At 31.2% G+C, this 18,824-nt stretch overlaps 2 protein-coding genes across 4 annotated transcripts in view; one reads left to right on the forward strand and one right to left on the reverse strand.

Annotated features, from left to right (window-relative positions):
* The first annotated feature begins 247 nt into the window (after positions 1–247).
* LOC113401716 (putative peptidyl-prolyl cis-trans isomerase dodo) overlaps positions 248–18,824 on the forward strand; it is a 28,528-nt gene continuing 9,951 nt past the window's right edge. Inside the window, exons 1-2 of one of the 2 annotated variants that reach the window (XM_026641651.2) lie at positions 280–478; positions 761–1,495. In XM_026641651.2, coding sequence (XP_026497436.1) covers positions 762–1,232 — 471 coding nt within the window. In that variant the 5' untranslated portion in view covers positions 280–478; position 761 and the 3' untranslated portion in view covers positions 1,233–1,495. Of the gene's footprint in view, positions 479–760; positions 1,496–18,824 lie in introns of those variants that run through there. The other variant, XM_026641747.2, reaches the window with a different exon arrangement.
* Positions 1,835–13,417, reverse strand: LOC113401656 (uncharacterized). 2 transcript variants are annotated; one of them, XM_026641650.2, is made up of 2 exons: positions 13,305–13,417; positions 1,835–3,172 (listed from the first exon to the last, which is right to left on the reverse strand). In XM_026641650.2, exon 2 carries the CDS (start codon positions 3,166–3,168, stop codon positions 2,131–2,133), a length of 1,038 nt encoding a protein of 345 aa, XP_026497435.2. In that variant the 5' UTR covers positions 3,169–3,172; positions 13,305–13,417; the 3' UTR covers positions 1,835–2,130. The 2 variants fall into 2 exon arrangements, with proteins under 2 accessions (XP_026497435.2, XP_064074192.1); XM_064218122.1 differs by lacking the exon at positions 13,305–13,417 and adding an exon at positions 3,432–3,643.

The raw sequence follows: 18,824 nt of genomic DNA on the forward strand, positions 1-18,824 counted from the left end.
TAACATTTATAGGTAGTGCCATCTATATTTGTAGGTTATGTATTCAAACTTTATAAAACTCAGCTAAAATAACATTAGCTTAAAAAGATGTACTGAGCTAACAACAGGTGGCGCTATACTATTTTATAAAGGCATATTTAATATATCTTTAATGTTTTTATTTTTAAAAGAGAAAATGCTATGTACTATTTTAATGAATTTGTTTTCAATTTGTGATTAATTATCTATCCGATCACAGCCTGTTATCCAAATAATCATATTAATTTGTTATCTGTATCATACGCCGTCGTCCGTCACCAATACCGGTACTCATTTGCTTGCATATTGTAAATGTTTTTAAACTCTAATTACTAAGAATTACTGTGAAACCTCCTTACAAACTAGATTCGATTAAAATTACAAGTGCAAATAACTTTAATAACCTGCTAATCAGTTATTGAAGAATTAGACATCCCGTCATTCGGATCACTGACGCGAGGTAAGTTGGTGTTTATATTGTATTGTGTAAATTATAAACATTTATAAGTAATCTGTATAAAATTACTATTTATATTTTATATCATGTTTGTTATAACCTTAAAACTATTATAATGGACAAAGGAATGTAGAAAGTAAATGGAGCTATTTAAAATTTCGTTTTCTTGTCAAAAATTTTAATATATGAAATCAGATATTTCATTATCGGTCTTATATTCTATTCAAAACATGAATTTGTGTCTGTGTTTTGTGCAAATGGATCAACATTCCCGAACTATTGCAGAATGTCGAATGACAACGACGCGCCATTACCCGAAGGATGGGAGATGAGAACCAGTCGTTCTACCGGCATGACTTACTTTCTTAATATGTACACAAAGAAATCCCAATGGGAGCGCCCTGATGCGCCTGCAGACCCTGGCGATGTAAGATGCAGTCACATTCTCGTTAAACACGCCGAAAGCAGGCGACCGTCGTCATGGCGCGAAGAAAACATTACAAGAACGAAGGTGGAGGCTCTAGACTTACTTAAAAGTTACCGCAAACAGATTGTTTCTAATGATGCATCATTCACTGATATGGCAACGAAATATTCAGACTGCTCGTCGGCTAAACGGGGAGGAGATTTAGGCATGTTTAGTCGAAGTCAAATGCAGCAAGCATTTGCTGAAGAAGCATTCAAATTAAAAGTCGGTCAGCTAAGTAAGCCAGTTGAGACGGAGTCAGGTTACCATATTATATTAAGAACGGTTTAAGTTTAATTAGATCTTTAATAGTATAAAACTGATATTGATATAAGATAAGAAATTGGAATAACTTGAATGATGAGTAGTTTTTTGTTTATATGTATCTTTAATAATATTTTAGAGATAAATACTCTTTATAAATTTGCTGAAGTGATAAATATATTTCTTATGCTAGAATTACATTCAGTAATATTTTCTTACAGTATATTATAGATGAACTTTAATAGAAAACCTATAGAGCTGGCAAAGTCAGTCATATTCAGTCAGTCAGTCAGTTATATTCTTTTAAGTGTGTGTATGTATCTTATAAAATTCTTGTATTTTGTAATAAATCTAAATATAATTTACTATATAAACATGCTTTTTTTTACCCTATTGAAATAAATTAAACTCAAACATTTTAGTTAAGACCAACTAGTGTGTCTTTTTTTTTTTAAAACATTGAAACAATCTTAAAAGTAGAATATTATTTAAAAATTAAGTTGTTTAGTTTTTTAGCTATATCTATAAAAATCCTTTGTCCATTATTAAGTAAATAATAAAGTAAGATTAAAAAAAAAAAGTTTTTTTTTGTAAATAAATTTAAATAATGAACAATAAATAACACAATATTAGGCATGTATTTGGCCTTTAATTAATTATAATATTAAACAATTACATTCGAAAACAACAATTAACTAATATTTTTATATATATAATACATTGATATAATGCCATAATAACCTTTGACAAATCCAGCCTCTTTGTCAAAGGCTCCTTTATTTCTTGAATATTTTAGCAGACTATTATATTATGGCACTTACAAAAAACAAATAAACATAATTATAATGCTTCATCAGGTTTATTTGAGTATTAGAAAATTTCACAGTTACCATGTGCCATAAGCTTGATCGAAGTTATTATAGACCTAGGAGTCATCTTCTTGGTTTCGAACTAACACTATCGTATCCAAAGCGGAATCTTTGATGTCTTGTGCTACGGGTGTCCAGATAGGTCCGATGATGGGAGGAGACCTCTTGCCGCCCCATGCACTGAATTTCACCTTCCTCTTTCCGTCTTTTTTCAAATTAATATCCAAATATGGATGACCAGGCTTAAAGATTCTCGGAATGGTTTCCATAAACGTGTTAAAGGGCAAGGCATCTCGAAGTGTTCGTTCGTCCATTTTAGTGCTCAAAGCCAAGATCTTGATAGGGTGTCGTTTGTCCAACGATGGTATAAACTGGTAACCAGCTACATCCAAGCTATTACCGCTTGGCAGGTAATTGGATATTATCCGAGTCAGTTCTGGCACAGAGGCAGAAAATATTATTTTTGAACCTTTTGCTCCTGGTTTATATATAATTTGCCCACTCCGCTTTCCTCCCCATGGGCTGAATCTAACCCGCTTGGGCATGCTTGGTTCTCGGATACCGATGGACCTTTTCCAAGTCCACGTATGCTCGGCAATATTGGCGTTATCTCTCTTACCTCCCCATGGACTGAAACTCCGTTTTTCCATCGAATTCAGATCGTTTTTATATGTCGAATTTCCCTCAGGTCCACTAGACCCAATAGCAAATGATGGAACAATAACTGGGCTCACTCTCTCATCGTTGCGCAAAAAGAATGTTTTATCGTTATCAACTAAATTCGGCGCCCAATATTTTTCAGTAACTTCTTTCATTTCTTCAGCAGTTCGTCTCTTACGCTGCGAGTCTATAGAATCATGACCTTGGTCAAAAAACTGACTGTGTTCTACAGGATTATCATTTTGAATAGATTCGTAATGGTTACTGGGGGAGGGCATATTGAAGTAATTGATGTATGGTAACGGTGGGTAGGTATCAGCCGAATCTAGTGGTTCCAATGGGGTTTCAATGGCAGGGTCTGCATGGTTGATGTACTGGAGGCTGGCGGTGCCGATCCATGAGAACGTGATAATAAAAATCCAGGAGAACGTCATGGTTCTGAAAGCAGAGAATTTTTTTTTCTATTATTATCTATATTCGCGTTAACATACGTATAGCATACTTATATCAATTTTTATTACATATTGCGGTTCTTTTATTTTCCACGATAAAAATACTGTTGATGCACATATCCATTATGTATAATAACTTTGCTGAGTTTTATTAATATAACAAATTTTAAATAAGTTCGTTGTAATTGGAAATCAATTTTATTGGATTTAACTAGCATGTCTAGCACATCACATATATTACCTACCTACTATAAATTTATAAATATATATTTAAATGATATCGGCATTCGGCACTGATCTTACAAATTAGTATAAAATGATTATAACTACAAAATAGCTATCCCGAATATTTTAAAATGATTTTTTAGTAGATATTCTGTTCTGAACTGTTATGTAACTGCATTATATACTCTACACATAATATATCAAAGTCATTAATAATATGAAACCAACTTAATAAAATGTACGTAAATACTCCATATGTTATTATAGGTATGTACATATTTGACGTGAGCCTACTGCTGACGCGAAGACATGATTTTACATCTACCTTACATGCAGATTAAAGTTGATCTCTAAAATGTATTGAAATTAATAAAAAGGTTTTACTCAACAGAATCAACAAAACTCGTGCCAAAGTTATGGCAAGTCTATTGTTTATTCTTAACATTTATATAATGATTTATTTAAATCCTTTCGCTATAGTAGAACAACTTTCATTTTACTTTTATATGCCTTGCGCAGTGATTTAATATATTCGCGGAGTATAGACATAGATAGGCGGACGAGCGAATAGGCCACTTGGTGGTAAGTGGTCACCGCTCATAGACAATAGCAATAGATGTATTAATCATTCCTTATATCACCAATGCGCCACCAACCTTGGAAACTAAGATGTTATGTTCCTTGTGCCTATAGTTACATCTGCTCATTCACCCTCTACTTCCTAACACCAATACTAAGTACTGTTTGGGAGTATAGTATCTGATGAGTGGTACCTACCCAGGCGGACTTGCACAAAACCCTACCACCAAATAAAAAATAAATACAGTGAAATAATACATCATGCTTAGTAGGCTAAACAAACTAAACAACTATAGTTGTAGTAGGTTTTAATAGGTTTGTAGAAGGTTTACCGTTTTAGGATAACATTCTAGGACTACGTTGTATAAAAGAAAAGCACTTCCCGCCGTCTGTACGCAACGGCTTTTAATGCGGTTTCAAGAGGAAACTTTATATGTATAATGCGTGCATATTACGTATAGAAAAGCCGAGAATTTCAACTTTCCTAGCTGGAAAATACGAGATTTTTTCTTTTTATGTTTGTTCATCAATCTAAAAGTTGCATACCCTTATTGTATCCGTGAAAAGACGTTTAGCTAGTTAACCATTAAACTAGTGGGTCGCACGCGAAACTTCTCGTTTATTCAACAGATTTTTACAAATTTCGAAGCCTATGACAGGTTTTTTTTATTTAATTTCATTGTAAACTGGCAACGTCTGTTCGCACGATTTTCATTTGTTTTTATATATATATACAGCCATAGCGCCACTCTTTACGTGGCCAGTAACATGTTTCCGCTGTCTAAAATTAATTCATAACAATTTAATAAATTGCAATCAAGAATCCTCTTTATTTTTCTTCGCATCTACGGCTGGAGATCTTCAAAATTAGACTATAACCGATTTTTTATGTAATGAGTAACGTTTGTTCTGTTCCTGCATATAAAACAAAAGATGCGCCAATTATAATTTACTTAGAATTACGATATTAAAATAAAGTGTGCTGGTAACGTCTGTCGTCATCGTGTTTCTGTAATAGAATAAAATAAATATACATAGATACTTATTTCTATACTCTGTGGTTTAATACACGCTCGCCTATGCCTAATAGCATATTAATTTTTAATTTTGAACATAATTAAAAATATACCTATAAAAATAAATACTTAAATGCTAAAGCAGCTATGTGTTAAAAAAGGATTTCTTATCAAAAGAAAATTTCTGTGATATTTTCCAACTTTATAAACTTGTTAGTCGTTAGCGTTATATAATTAATCTAACTTTGAGTAAAAATAAAATTGCCCGTCGCTTCTACGATCCTCACTTAAACATATTATTTTATGACAGATTTTAAAGTCAATTAAATTAGACTAGATTTTAATTTGATATCGTTTTGTTTATATTATGTACCTTCAACTGAAAGCTTGTGTGTTCGAATTAACAGCTTGCTTGTAATGGTATTTAAAATAATCGATTATTTAATGGTATGGATTTAAATTATTGTTTTTAAATATTCGGAATAAAATTTTATAAACATATTAATGTCATATATAAGCTTATATATCTTGATAAATAGTGTGTTTTAATTAATTCCTAACACCATAATAATAAAAATAACATTTTCAAAACAAATGAATAATTATGAATTTAATATTTTAAAAGTTATTTAGGTAACACAAAGTAATAAATCATTGTACATTTTTTTTTTTTATTGAAAGAGAAATGTTGTATTGGTATAACAAAAGCTTTATTAAGATTCTTGCATACTTTCTAAGATTTCAATTGAAACGAACGATATTTATAAGTCCTTTCGACCGTTTAAGATTTCCAATTATTCAAAATAAAATTAAAGAAATCTAAAAAATATCTAAATGGTGCAGAGTCTGTGTATCTTATGTAAAGATTGCGGGTTCATAGTCGGGGTAGGCACCGCTGTTTTATTAGTGGTAATTAAATACAAGATTAAGTTCAATAGTTCACGTACGATAAATTAATTTATCTCACAGATTAAAGGTGGTTGGAAAATGGAGCTGTGTAAGGAATTCTTGTATTTTGAAATCATAAGTAATTTAAACCTCTATCGTTATGCTTATAAGACCATATGATATTTTTAATGGACAGAGGCAGGAAAACTTAGTGCCGAGACTCGAACCCGGGATCTTAGCTATGATTTACGTGTTCCAACCACTACATCAAATCGATTCTTATAACGAAAACGTAAACAATAAAAATGTTTCTGTAAAAATAAATCTTATTAAATTATTTATAGCCAGCCGTTAAACGAGCAATCGCTTAACAATTTCTTTCGATAAAACAATATTTTTTCTGTATCCCTTTGAAGGGTCTGTGCGATGTCTCTCTCCCCTAACAAATATTGAAAATACTAATGCCGGACATTTTTAATGGTTTGAGTTATTCCCTTGTGTTTTACACCTAAAGTTTAAATTTTGATAAGTATAATGTTAAAATCGCGACGACATAATTTGAATAACATAAGTCTCAATTAATATAGTTTAATGGCAATCATCAAAAAATAGGTATATAGACGCCTTACTTACCAGGTACGTACAGTAAAAAAATTAAATTAAAAAAGGCACAGACGATACAGCCGTTTACAAGACTCTTTTTTTTTAATGAAATAAAAATTCTAAACCATCGTTTTACAAGTTTGTAACAGTAAAGTTACTATACCTTAGATTTGCTTTTAACTTTTATTCAATATATCACAAATACCTTGAATAAAAAAAAATTGGGGAATTGAAAAAATTAATATTTGCGAATTAAGGAGTTCAGTACATTTAAAGGCTTTTCTAATAATAGAGAAATAATTGTCATTTGGTATATGTATGTTGTTGATTAATCTTACCCGATCGGAGTTCGATAACCTGAAAATATGCCTAATATATTAAATTTATAGTCCAGAATTAACAAAACTTCAAAACGAATACACTGGTGTCGTAAAAGTCGCACACGACATTTATAGAAAAGTTTTAATATATTTCAATAATTCTTAGATAATTGTAGTGAAACGATAATAATTTAGCGGCCCCTTAATTTTCCGTCCAAGTCTTAGACCCTGATGTAGATGCAGTGTAAGGTCGAAGTAAAATCTTAAAAACTCGATGTAATCCAAGTAATGTTTCGATTGAACACGAATTGAATGTTGTGGTTAAATCTATGACCCTAAACCGCAACTTGTATGGGACGGCTACAAGGGTGTTTTAGAGGAATTTTAAATCCGACGTGTTAACGTAAACTCCAACTTTTTCTTGGCTAATATATCGTATTGGAATTGGAAAAACTCAACATCATCAATAACAGTTACAACAGTAAGTAGGATATTATTATGGACTGCTGATATTAGGTGTAGTTTTGTTTTATATTATTATAATTCATGTCATTATTTGTTCTTAGTGACCTAACTAGCTATTTCGGATCCCAATGCAAAATATATAAGTAACCGCCCTTTGTGTGTCAGAATATTGTTGTCTTCGTAAAAATCTTATATATTAATAGCGTAAGCCGATTTTTGTCCCAGTGATTATGGGACGATAACTGCACGTAGAAGATCGGTTAGGTCTTATTTTGAAGACATCCAGTCGTAGACGTGCAGAAAATTAACAAGGATTTTTGATTATAATTTACTAAATTGTTACAATTTAACAAATAACAATCATTAATTTTAGAGAGCGGAAAAAAGATACTGGCCGGCTAGGGAGCGGCGCTATGGCTGTAAAAAAAACAAATGTAAAACGTGCGAACAGACGTCCGTGTACAATGAAATTAAATCAAAACAAAACCTGTCATAGGTTTCGAAATTCCTAAAGATCTGTTGAATAAACGCAAGTTTTGCGGCCAACCCACTAGTAATATATTTAAATCATGTGAGCGGATTATTATATAAACTTTTTTTTGCGAGACAAACGAGAATCGATGAGGGACTTCAAAATTAGGTTTTGAAATAATAGAATTGTTTCTGTCTCGCCGAGATGGCCCAGTGGTTAGAACGCGTGCATCTTAACCGATGATTTCGGGTTCAAACCCAGGCAGGCACCACTGAATTTACATGTGCTTAATTTGTTTATAATTCATCTCGTGCTGACGGTGAAGGAAAACATCGTGAGGAAACCTGCATGTGTCTAATTTCAACGAAATTCTGCCACATGTGTATTCCTCCAACCCGCATTGGAGCAGCGTGGTGGAATATGCTCCATACCTTATCCTCAATGGGAGAGGAGGCCTTAGCCCAGCAGTGGGAAATTTACAGGCTGATTATGTTATGTTATGTCTCGCTAATTCCTCCTATTGTTTGCATTGGCATAGCTACGTCACTGTTTGTCTCGTGTGCGTTCTTATATCATTAATCGCATTTAATTAAAACATTATACAATATTGTTGACATTTGTGAATGTTTCTAGAAAAACATTATCATCGGCGGCGCGCGGACATCGGAAATTGTTTACAAATAAAATTAAGAAAGCATTGCTGGAGTAACTAATGCGTTATAAATACCAATTAACTTCCGTAGGTAATTTATATAACTTTTATAAAAGGAATGAAACCTCTTTTTAAAACTATTTCCGTAAATTTTTTTGTTTATATATATATATATATATTTAATTATCGTTATATGTAAAGGATAATATTACGCCGCCTGTTAACTAACATATCTAACTTAACGTAATAGATATATCAATGTCTTAAATCAATAGACGCTTGGTATGAAATTTAATTTGTATTGATTTTAAAGCTTTTGATATGCCGAATAAATATGTTCTTATAACATTAAATATAAACGTTGTATTTTGTGTGGAATTCTCTCTTTCTCTGGTTAATAATAATTTAACATGGGTACCGTCGTTACTTCTGATTTTCCATAACACAAGTGCTTTAGCTACTTACATTGGGATCAGACTAATGTATGTGATGTTGTCCAATATTTATTTACTTATTTATAACTAATATTTATATGTATATAACATTCGAAAGAAAAATACTATGTGACTATTCAACCGCCACACAGCATTTATTAGTAATGTATGTTCAAAAATGTAAACTATATTATTAAATTAATTAAGATTGCCAAAAAAACACCTTACTTTAAACTAACATAAATAAAACCTCTGCAAGATTATACAGAAGATGTTTCATGCAATATACCTATGTCCTTTATGCAATTTTACTGACTCGCCCTGGAAAACAATAACAAGATATTGCTAACTACTAGTTGAATATTTGAACAGCAGCAGAGGTGATTCTCATCCAGGTCTGCATAAAGCTCTACCACTAGGAGAATATTTTTATATATTAAATATAAAAAAAATGAATATATATTAACGACTGCTTCACAATATATTTATGATAGTATAATATACATACTACTAATATAAATAAACATATCTTTCTTTCTTTCTAATACAAGCAATAAAAAAAAACTTGCAACCCCTGCTTTCCGCTTGCATACGGCACAGTGAACTTTTTTGGGCAATGCATATGAACCGGAAAATAAAATCAATTTACCATTTATTTATTAATTAAAAAAATATAAAGACACCTGGATTTAGGCTCGGATTCCAACAAATGACTGATTTCACAATAATCTTAAATCTGATTATATAAAAGAGCAACTGTACAAGTTTCTTGCCGTTTATTCTCGATGAAGGCTAAAAATGCTTTATTGAAAAATTACTTGAATGAAATACATTTGATTTGATTGTTAATTTATCTATTTAAAAATTTCAATTTAAACATAGTTCGATTTTTTTTACTGATAGTAAAAGATTTACTTTTGAAAATTCCGTCCAATTTGACTTCTATTATTATCCAAATATATAAATTTTACATCAGTAACGAATAATAAAACTTATCTAACATATTTTAACTAAATATGTATAAACAGAACTATATTTTCCATCAGGTGAACCTCCTGCTCGTTTGCCACCTATAACATAAAAAAGGTTTATATAATGAACTTCTACAGTGGAATTGATAAGAGAACTCTGGCAGATTTTAGGTGTATCTGCAAGTTCCATTTTTTAAAATCCTCCTCGTTATTCGTTCCCTTAATTCGATTCTATATTTTTAGAAGATCCGTCATTCGAAATACACCGAGAAATTTAAGCCATTGCTTGTTTGAAGATCAACTATTTATTGTATTTTTAGAACATCACAAAACACAAAATCCGCTTTTTCACGATTCATGTCACTGAATACCACATTATTTATGTGTGTACACAAGAATAATATGGGGTCCGAAAAACATTACGTAAACAAACTTGTTTCTCTCGAACCTTCCGATGAATATTCGACATCATATTTCCACAATAGAGATGTTTTTTTCTGAATCTGGCATTTGTTTAAATATTTGTGTATACTATTTATTTCAATACAATAAGATCATAAAACAATTGGCCATACTTCTCCATATCTTACTCTGATTTTGCCATAGTTAATTTGTTTTATAACATCTTAAGTAAAAATCTGTCAATCAAAAGGTAGATTTAAGTCGCGTTTTCTGTTATGACTTTTAGTAATTAGCTTCTGCATTTTCATACTTTTATGTACAATGGTGGCCTGTAGCATTAGGTACATATATATAACAAAGATAAAGTAATCAAGTTCTAATAGAAACTAACAACTAAAGTGGAAATCAACTTATAAACCACAACTTCACGTTACCCCGTATTGGTCTGGATTCGTTGAAATAATGCAAAGTTTGTGTTTAATATGTTTGACACAAGCTATGTTTAGTAACTGATTGCAATAATCTGTAATATTGCTTTAAATACTTTATCATATTTTTAATAATGACTATCTTCAATTGATTTGGTTATAATTTAAATTACAAATAATTCCTTCAATCCTTTAAGTGGGGCAAGAGTAAAACTAAATGTTGAGAACATGTCGTTTGTGAAATATATGTATATAGTAATCCAAATAATTAAAAAACTTAATTTTTAATATGATTGGCAGTTTGATTTAACAAAACAACAATAAAGTGATACTTTTTCATAGAAAACTCCTATTCAACAGAAAATACAGACATAGTAAGAAAATTTTCTGTAAATTTAGAAAATTTAGAAATGTCGCAGACCTAAGATAATCAGCTAGGCGACGAGTGTTTTATTCGTTCTCTTTCTACGTACAATTTTGTACACATTATTTCCTGTGTCAAGCACTAAGTAATTTGGAAACTCAAATTGTACTTGACAAGGTAGTTAACGCATTTTATTTATTGTTAATCGCAAGCACTGAAATTATTTTAAAGTTATTTTAGAGAAAAGAAGAATAGCAGCAACTATGAGATATAAGATTTCACGTTGCATTTTTACATTAGCAGCCTGTAAATTTCCCACTGCTGGGCTAAGGCCTCCTCTCCCTTTGAGGAGAAGGTTTGGAGCATATTCCACAATGCTGCTCCAATGCGAGTTGGTGGAATACACATGTGGCAGAATTTCGTTGAAATTAGAAACATGCAGGTTTCCTCACGATGTTTTCCTTCACCGTCGAGCACGAGATGAATTATAAACACATATTAAGCACATGAAAATTCAGTGGTGCCTGCCTGGGTTTGAACCCGAAATCAACGGTTAAGATGCACGCGTTCTAACCACTGGGCCATCTCTGCCATCTCGTAAAATTAATACAAATACAAAATTCCAATTTCTCTCTCTTAAATTGAAATTTTCAAAAATCCTTTTTAATAAGCGTCCACGTCGCGAAAGCACTATGCTTTACTTAAATATAGCACTTTACTATAGCAAAATATAGCATTTACCATAACAATAAAACTACCTTTGTGTATTTAGTCGTAGTTTAATACTCTAAATACACGGCCAAAGCTGTGAATGCGTCGAAAAAAATATTGGCCTGTATTAACGCATTCAAAGATATATAAGAAAACAAAATATTTATATAATATATCGTTTTCTAATATATAAGCTGCTTACTGATAACAATAGATGTCCGTGAGTACAATAGTTACATGTTACCGGCTTCCCAGATGTTGCTCATATTGATAACTAATAATTAGGGATTAAGCTATTGTCACAAATCTTAAGGAAGAATATTGCATGGCATTTTTAGATATAAAGTTTTTTTTTAACGTACGAAACGGAACCAGTAACATTTGATTTAAATGTAAAGAATTTTGGATTATTCACTGTTTTTATTAATCTTAATAATATGTACTGTTTTTATTAAAAATAATTTAAAGGAGCTAGGTGTATTAATAGCTGCATTGATTAAAATAAATACAATTTGGCCAAAAACTTTGTATTATAATTATTACATTACATACGATGGATATAAAAGATATACGATAAATTTAAAATAATATTTTTTTATTTATTGTCTTGAAAATTTGACTTAGTAAATAAAACTCAATTAAAAAAAATACATTGATCATTATGTATGCATATATGTACAATGTTATCACATTTATGCTATTTTTTTTCATAAGAATGATCTTATAATATATTCTATTAAATTTAAAAACAATTTAGTATTTAGGGCTTTTATCTGTAGACATTAATTACCTGTGTATTTAATATTAAAACTATTCACGATGTGGTTATTATGTAATGTTTATAAATAAAAAAATATAATTAATTGTTTAAAGCTCTGTCTTAAACGATAATCTATTAATTATTTCAGATCGATGAGTGCTATCTAATAAAATGTATCTATATTAGCAAAATACCAATGAATGATCGCAAATGTCTCGCAAACTATAGGGCCGATTGGCTTGTAATTTAGCATACTCACTTTCGCGACGATCACTAGAAAGGGATTTTTCAAAAGTTTAACTTTAAGGGGCGAAATGGGAGATGTTTATTTGTATAAATAATAGAGAGCTAGTTATAAATTAATTGATTTTTTTTATATATAATGTGTAACTCGTTTGAAACAATTGTAAACTTATTACTTAAAATAATTTATTAGTAAAACATTTAACGACTATCTTTTTAAAGTATTATTTTGATTGTAAGCTGTTACAGATTTTTAAATATAGAAATTGATTTTGATTTTTTTTAATGTTTTCTGGAAGGGCATTCCATAACTTTGTTGCCTGTACGGTGAAGGAGTTATTGAAAAATTTTGTTTTATGCACAGGAATTTTGAGCACAATGTTCCGAGAAGTTCTTAATAAGGAAGAATCCTCAAGAAATTCAAATTTTACCTTTAAATAGGATAGAAAACTATAATTAAATAGCGCAGTATTGTCTGTAAACTGTCTATTGTTCATTGTCCTAAATAAATAAATACTTATGTATATTTGGTGGAATATGATTTAACGATTATAATAACAGTCATTTTATAAATATCATTCTTACCTGGTAAATAACTACAGCATTCCTAGATCACAATCCAAGGCATATGAACTTTAATACTACAATTATACCAATGTTACACTTCCAATGCTTACTCGATGACGAGGCGAAATGTTATGATTTCCATGGGATGCCATCCGCGCTTATATACAAGAAGATCGACGCGGTGTAGCGTCAGTGCGAACGGTTTATTATTAAAACGACGTATTTAGTGGTTTTGACAATCAAATCTGTTTGTTTATCACTATGTACGGCTGGTATTTTAGTGCTATTGTTGCGTTTTGAATGTTGGAATTTATGTTTTTTTTTTTTTGTAACGAAATTTTCAAACATTTTAAGAAAATACGAGAGCAATGAAAATTGTATTATTTCGGTTACAGGTATGAAAGTATTTGCGCTTAATTTTTTTGTAATTTTATCAACGATGATACTTAATTAGTTATTTACATCTGCACTGATATAAATCATTTTTTTTTATAATTAATTTATTAGTTAGGTGAACTGGCGAATGCCGCCTAATAGCAAGTGGTCATCACCGACCATAGATTAATTCCTAGAATTATTAACCATTCCTTACTTCGCTATCCCACCAACATTGGGACCTAACAAGTTATGTTCCAAGTACTTGCAATTACACTGATTTGGAACTATAATTTAAATCGGAACACAATACTAAGTATTTTTGCTTGGCGGTACCATATCTAAGGTGATAGTGTGGTTATACCTAACCAGGCTTGCTCAAAGTCCTACCTACAAGTAAGTTCATGTGTATTGCTGAACGGATATGAATGAGACTTGGTACATGGAATATATCCCTTTATTAGTCATTAATTCAGCAATTTTAAAATGATTACATATTATTTAGACTTAGCGAAGCGAGTTTTTTGATCAGAGTTGATTTTGTGTATATTTTTTTTCATATTTAAAATAGAAAATCTGCATGAAATACAAGACACGCCTTCAGTGACAATTCTTTAACACATGGTTTTGGATCATCTGCAGGATATAAACATGTGCCTGTAATTATATCTGATGGATAAAATTGGTCTGTTTGTCATGCCTGTAACCAGCGTGGCATTCAACAAGAGCGTCCCCCCCTGGGCACTGTATAAAAAAATCGCCCCACTATCGCCATTTTGCATAAATTGGTAAAGTTTCGATACACAATTATTAAATAAATAAAATCACTCTTTAATAACAGAAATTTATTTTATATTTTTATTATTGGAAGATTTGACCACGCAAAGATTTTTTTATAATCTTGCTAATTTTTCCACCCCTGAAAATATACCGCCCTGGACATTAGCCCCTGGTGTAAGTCCAGCGCTGCTGTTACCATAGAAATTGATATTATATGATAGTTGTTCTGCATTGTATTGCCATTCTTCTTGATTGAGGTTAAAGATCATTTATTGACTAATTACATAAGATAGTGCACTTGTAATGAGATATATATTGATTAAAAACCTCAACCGAGGAACATAAAGAAAACATACAACAGCTTCTAAATGCTTTTTAAGATTAAAATCAAGTAGCGCTAATTAAATTTTTAGTGAACTATTCTATGGATGTGTTCTCTCAAATTCAATTGTTTTAATTCAATATTTTGCTCTAATCACATGTAACGCTAGTTTGTACTTATTTCTTGTATTATATTTATATAATCTGGTTTTGAATGTTTGTAACATTTTATTTTAAATTACATACATACATACATACATATATATGTATATACTTACTTTACTCTCAACCAGATCTACTAACTTATACATAGAAACGTTATTTATTTTTCTTTGGATTTACCTGATGGTAGAGCCATGTGTTAGCCCGTCTGGGCAGTTATAGTACGACACAACTTAGATGTAGCATCGGCAAAATTCGTAAAACTGATCACATCCGAATTAAGTGCGTCTTAAGAATCAACACTTTTTATCTGTTTGTTATGCGAAAATGATCTTTATGCAAACGTAATAATTTGTAATGTCATATAACCAAATACGTTGGCCGAATTGACGATTAATTGTTTTTTTTTTATTTCCATTCTACATTTAAATTGTGTGGTACTATACCACCCTCTCGTCAGATATTCTACCGCCAAGCAGTAATGTTGGATTTCGGGTTGAAGTTTGAGTGTAACTACAGGCACAATGGACATAACATCTTAGTTGCGTCGTTTGCGAATTGGTGATGTAAAAAAGTTAAAATTACTTACGGCCCCAATGTCTTTGGGCAGGGGTGACCACTATCATCAGGTGGTTCAAAGTAATATCAACGTAAGATATAATATATTTCAATTTAGTTGCACGAAAGTCAGTCAGCACGAAAATTGAACAGAGGCATATAATGTACAAAATTAGTTGCTTATAATAATTATATGTTTGCTTTAGAGTTTTAAAACTTTTCAACTCGTTACGATCGATGTGCAAAGAATCGTGAAAATTTCGAAAGTTTTCGTAATCAACAATGAGTAAGGTTTCGAATTGTAGAAATAGATTTTCAATTTGTTTTCTTGTTAAATTTTTTTATATACATTTAGGTTTTATTACTTTTTATGTTACAAACCGATTTTGTCCCATGGTTAAGTGGTCAATTCAAATCCGGATATCCTCTCCCAGTTTTTCACTTGCTTTATAATTTTTAGGGTTCTGTATTCCGAAAGCAAATAAGATCATCATCGTTGTCCGTCTGTAAGTATTCAGTCCGTCAAAATCCCTTTTCTCAGGAATGTTTAGATATATAATATTGAAATGAATACCCAGTATATTGAGTTCAACTGTCGTTTGGAACTGTGAAAAAATCGAACCTCTAATCCTACGAGTTTTTTTTTTATGGCAATGGTTGGCGGACGAGCTTATGGGCCACCTGATGGTAAGTGGTCACCACCGCCCATAGACAAAGGCGCTGTAAGAAATATTAACCATTTCTTACATCACCTATGCGCCACCAATCTTGGGAACTAAGATGTTATGTCCCTTGTGCCTGTGATTACACTGGCTCACTCACCCTTCTAACCGAAACACAACAATACAGTGTACTGTTATTTGGCGGTAGAATATCTGATGAGTGGGTGGTACCTACCCAGACGGGCTTGCACAAAGCCCTACCACCAAGTTAAAAAGATAAGACCACTTGTGTCGTATTTCCCATACATTCGCAAAGGGAAACAAAACCGATAGGGTACTTCCCGTTGACCTAGTTTCATGAAATTTTGAAATAAGCAATATCTTGTATGTAGCGTAAGTATAGGCAAAAGAATCGAAAGCCGACAAATATTTCAGTATTGAGTGGTGGTACGGAACCCTGAGTGCACGAGACAAACTCGCACGGTTTTTTTTATAATTCATCAAATGCGGGAGTTTTTTTTTTTAAATCGTTAACGTTATAGTATCCATTGAAAATTTTATTTTCAATGGATACTATAACGTTAACCTTTTACATAACAAACAAATAAACATACTTACTTTCGCATTTAATTTGAAGATCAGAAAATCGGTGATAAAATGATGGTTACAAGGTGTATTAACGACCGATTTCTGCCACGGCTGCAATTCTCTCTTGAGCAGGGCATACTATACAGGACATGTGTGTGCTCAAACACAATTATCTCCCTATTCCCTCACTCTTATAATCCAATTGCAAATCCCTAACAAACAAGACCAAAAGAGTTCAGACGGTACGTAATTTCTGAGGCTCGGGCATGAATGTATTTTTATCTAAATCAAACTTTAAATTGACCAACTAATAACTATTATTTTAAATTTTGCTACTGGGTGAATATCTCGCCTAACTTTCTGAAATATAATAAATAAAAAGTCTTGCTTTTTTTATTTAAAAACAATTACAGGAAAAAGTATGTCCATTTTACAAAATGTATGTGTTGCATGCAAAATATAAGAATCTAAACTAAACATAAAACTTGGTCTGGTTGTTCATTTCACTTAAATTTTATACATTTTTATTACATTATAAGCTTTATATCGTTTACCTGTACTGTTTATATGAAAAAATATATAAATATTTTGTTTAAACACTTTTTTGCTATCGCTCCAAAATGCCACCTGTTGAATTGCAAACAGTGCTAGCTGTGCACCGTGGGTCGCAATATCTTCGTCTTGTTTCATATTCATTAGACTCAAATGGACCCATTCAGGATCTTATGGGATCTCTTTTATAATAGGACTGCATTGTATACTATTGCGATGTGAGTGAAGTTTCAAGGTCGAATTTGAGGAAAACTTATCTGATAAAGAACCCATCTGTTATTAAAATGTATGCGGTTTTCGAACTAGTCATTTCAATTTTATTTTTAAGTTGCATTTCGTATAAGATGATACGATTGTTATGTTATTTTTATCTTTAATAAACATATGTGTGAAGTTATATACGAATTTGGAGAACCTGCTAAGATTCAATTGAAAATTTGGATGATAATTATAAGGTTACTTTCAAACTCAGAGACGTTTAACGATTGCGTAAAATATCTATTAAGGATCATTTCACAGAGTATATTATATATTGGTTAGAACTTCTTAAGAAACAGTTAAATATCTCAGTATAACAGTTATTATCGAAAGGTGTGTGTTAATGATTCCATGTCATTAAAATAGAAGAAAACCTAACAGCTTCATGTGAACAAATTTATCTCAATATAAAACATATTCTTTGCATTACAACAGTTTGTCAACAAACATATTCGTAGAAAATCTTATTGATGGGACACGCCGGACATGCCTTGATAGATGATAAACTTTTCTTGTTCATCTCTTAAAATATTTTACATCACACCGACATTCTTTCCAATAATGGAATTCTATAATAAACCAAAACGGACTACTCTCATAAATTCTACATTAAGATATATCTAAAACAGTCTATATGTTATATTCAAGCACATTTAATTAATTTTCTGGGAATTTTAAAAACTCAACTTTAGTCCGAATTCGCTCATGTTCGAATACGAATTTCAATCAGCGTCCTTTGTGGACATTTTATTTCGGTTGTTTTTTAAATAAGTTCCTAGTTGTTACACATTTTTAGAAAGCTAAGAAATAGGTTATGTTTTTAAAATAATCTGCAGGACAAGTTTCATAACGATTTTTTTTGTTTTTAAGGCATTTTTGTGGAAAAAAAATCAAAAAATATTGAACTAATATCGTTTTCCGTCTAGCATTTTTAAATTTGGATCGATAATTATTGCTTTCATATTGATAAATAACCAATGTTTATTCGTTTTTATAAATCAAAAGAAAAAAATAGATTTTAATTGATACTTTTTTTTTTTTAATTTTTGAAGTTGCATTTTTGACTTATTTTGAAAAAATCTAAAAAACGCGATAACTCAAAAATGGTTCACTTTTGCATCATGCATATGGGGGTTAAAATTATCGCAAATAGTCACCCCTATCACCTCCTAACGGGAATACGTCGAATTACCATTAACCCTGTATATTCCTTAGAGGAAAGCCTTTGATAAGGCCTTTATTGGTTATATCTTAATAATGAATTAACATAAAAACGATTGAA

Source organism: Vanessa tameamea, chromosome 20, assembly GCF_037043105.1.
Source record: "Vanessa tameamea isolate UH-Manoa-2023 chromosome 20, ilVanTame1 primary haplotype, whole genome shotgun sequence".
NCBI lineage: Eukaryota > Metazoa > Arthropoda > Insecta > Lepidoptera > Nymphalidae > Vanessa > Vanessa tameamea.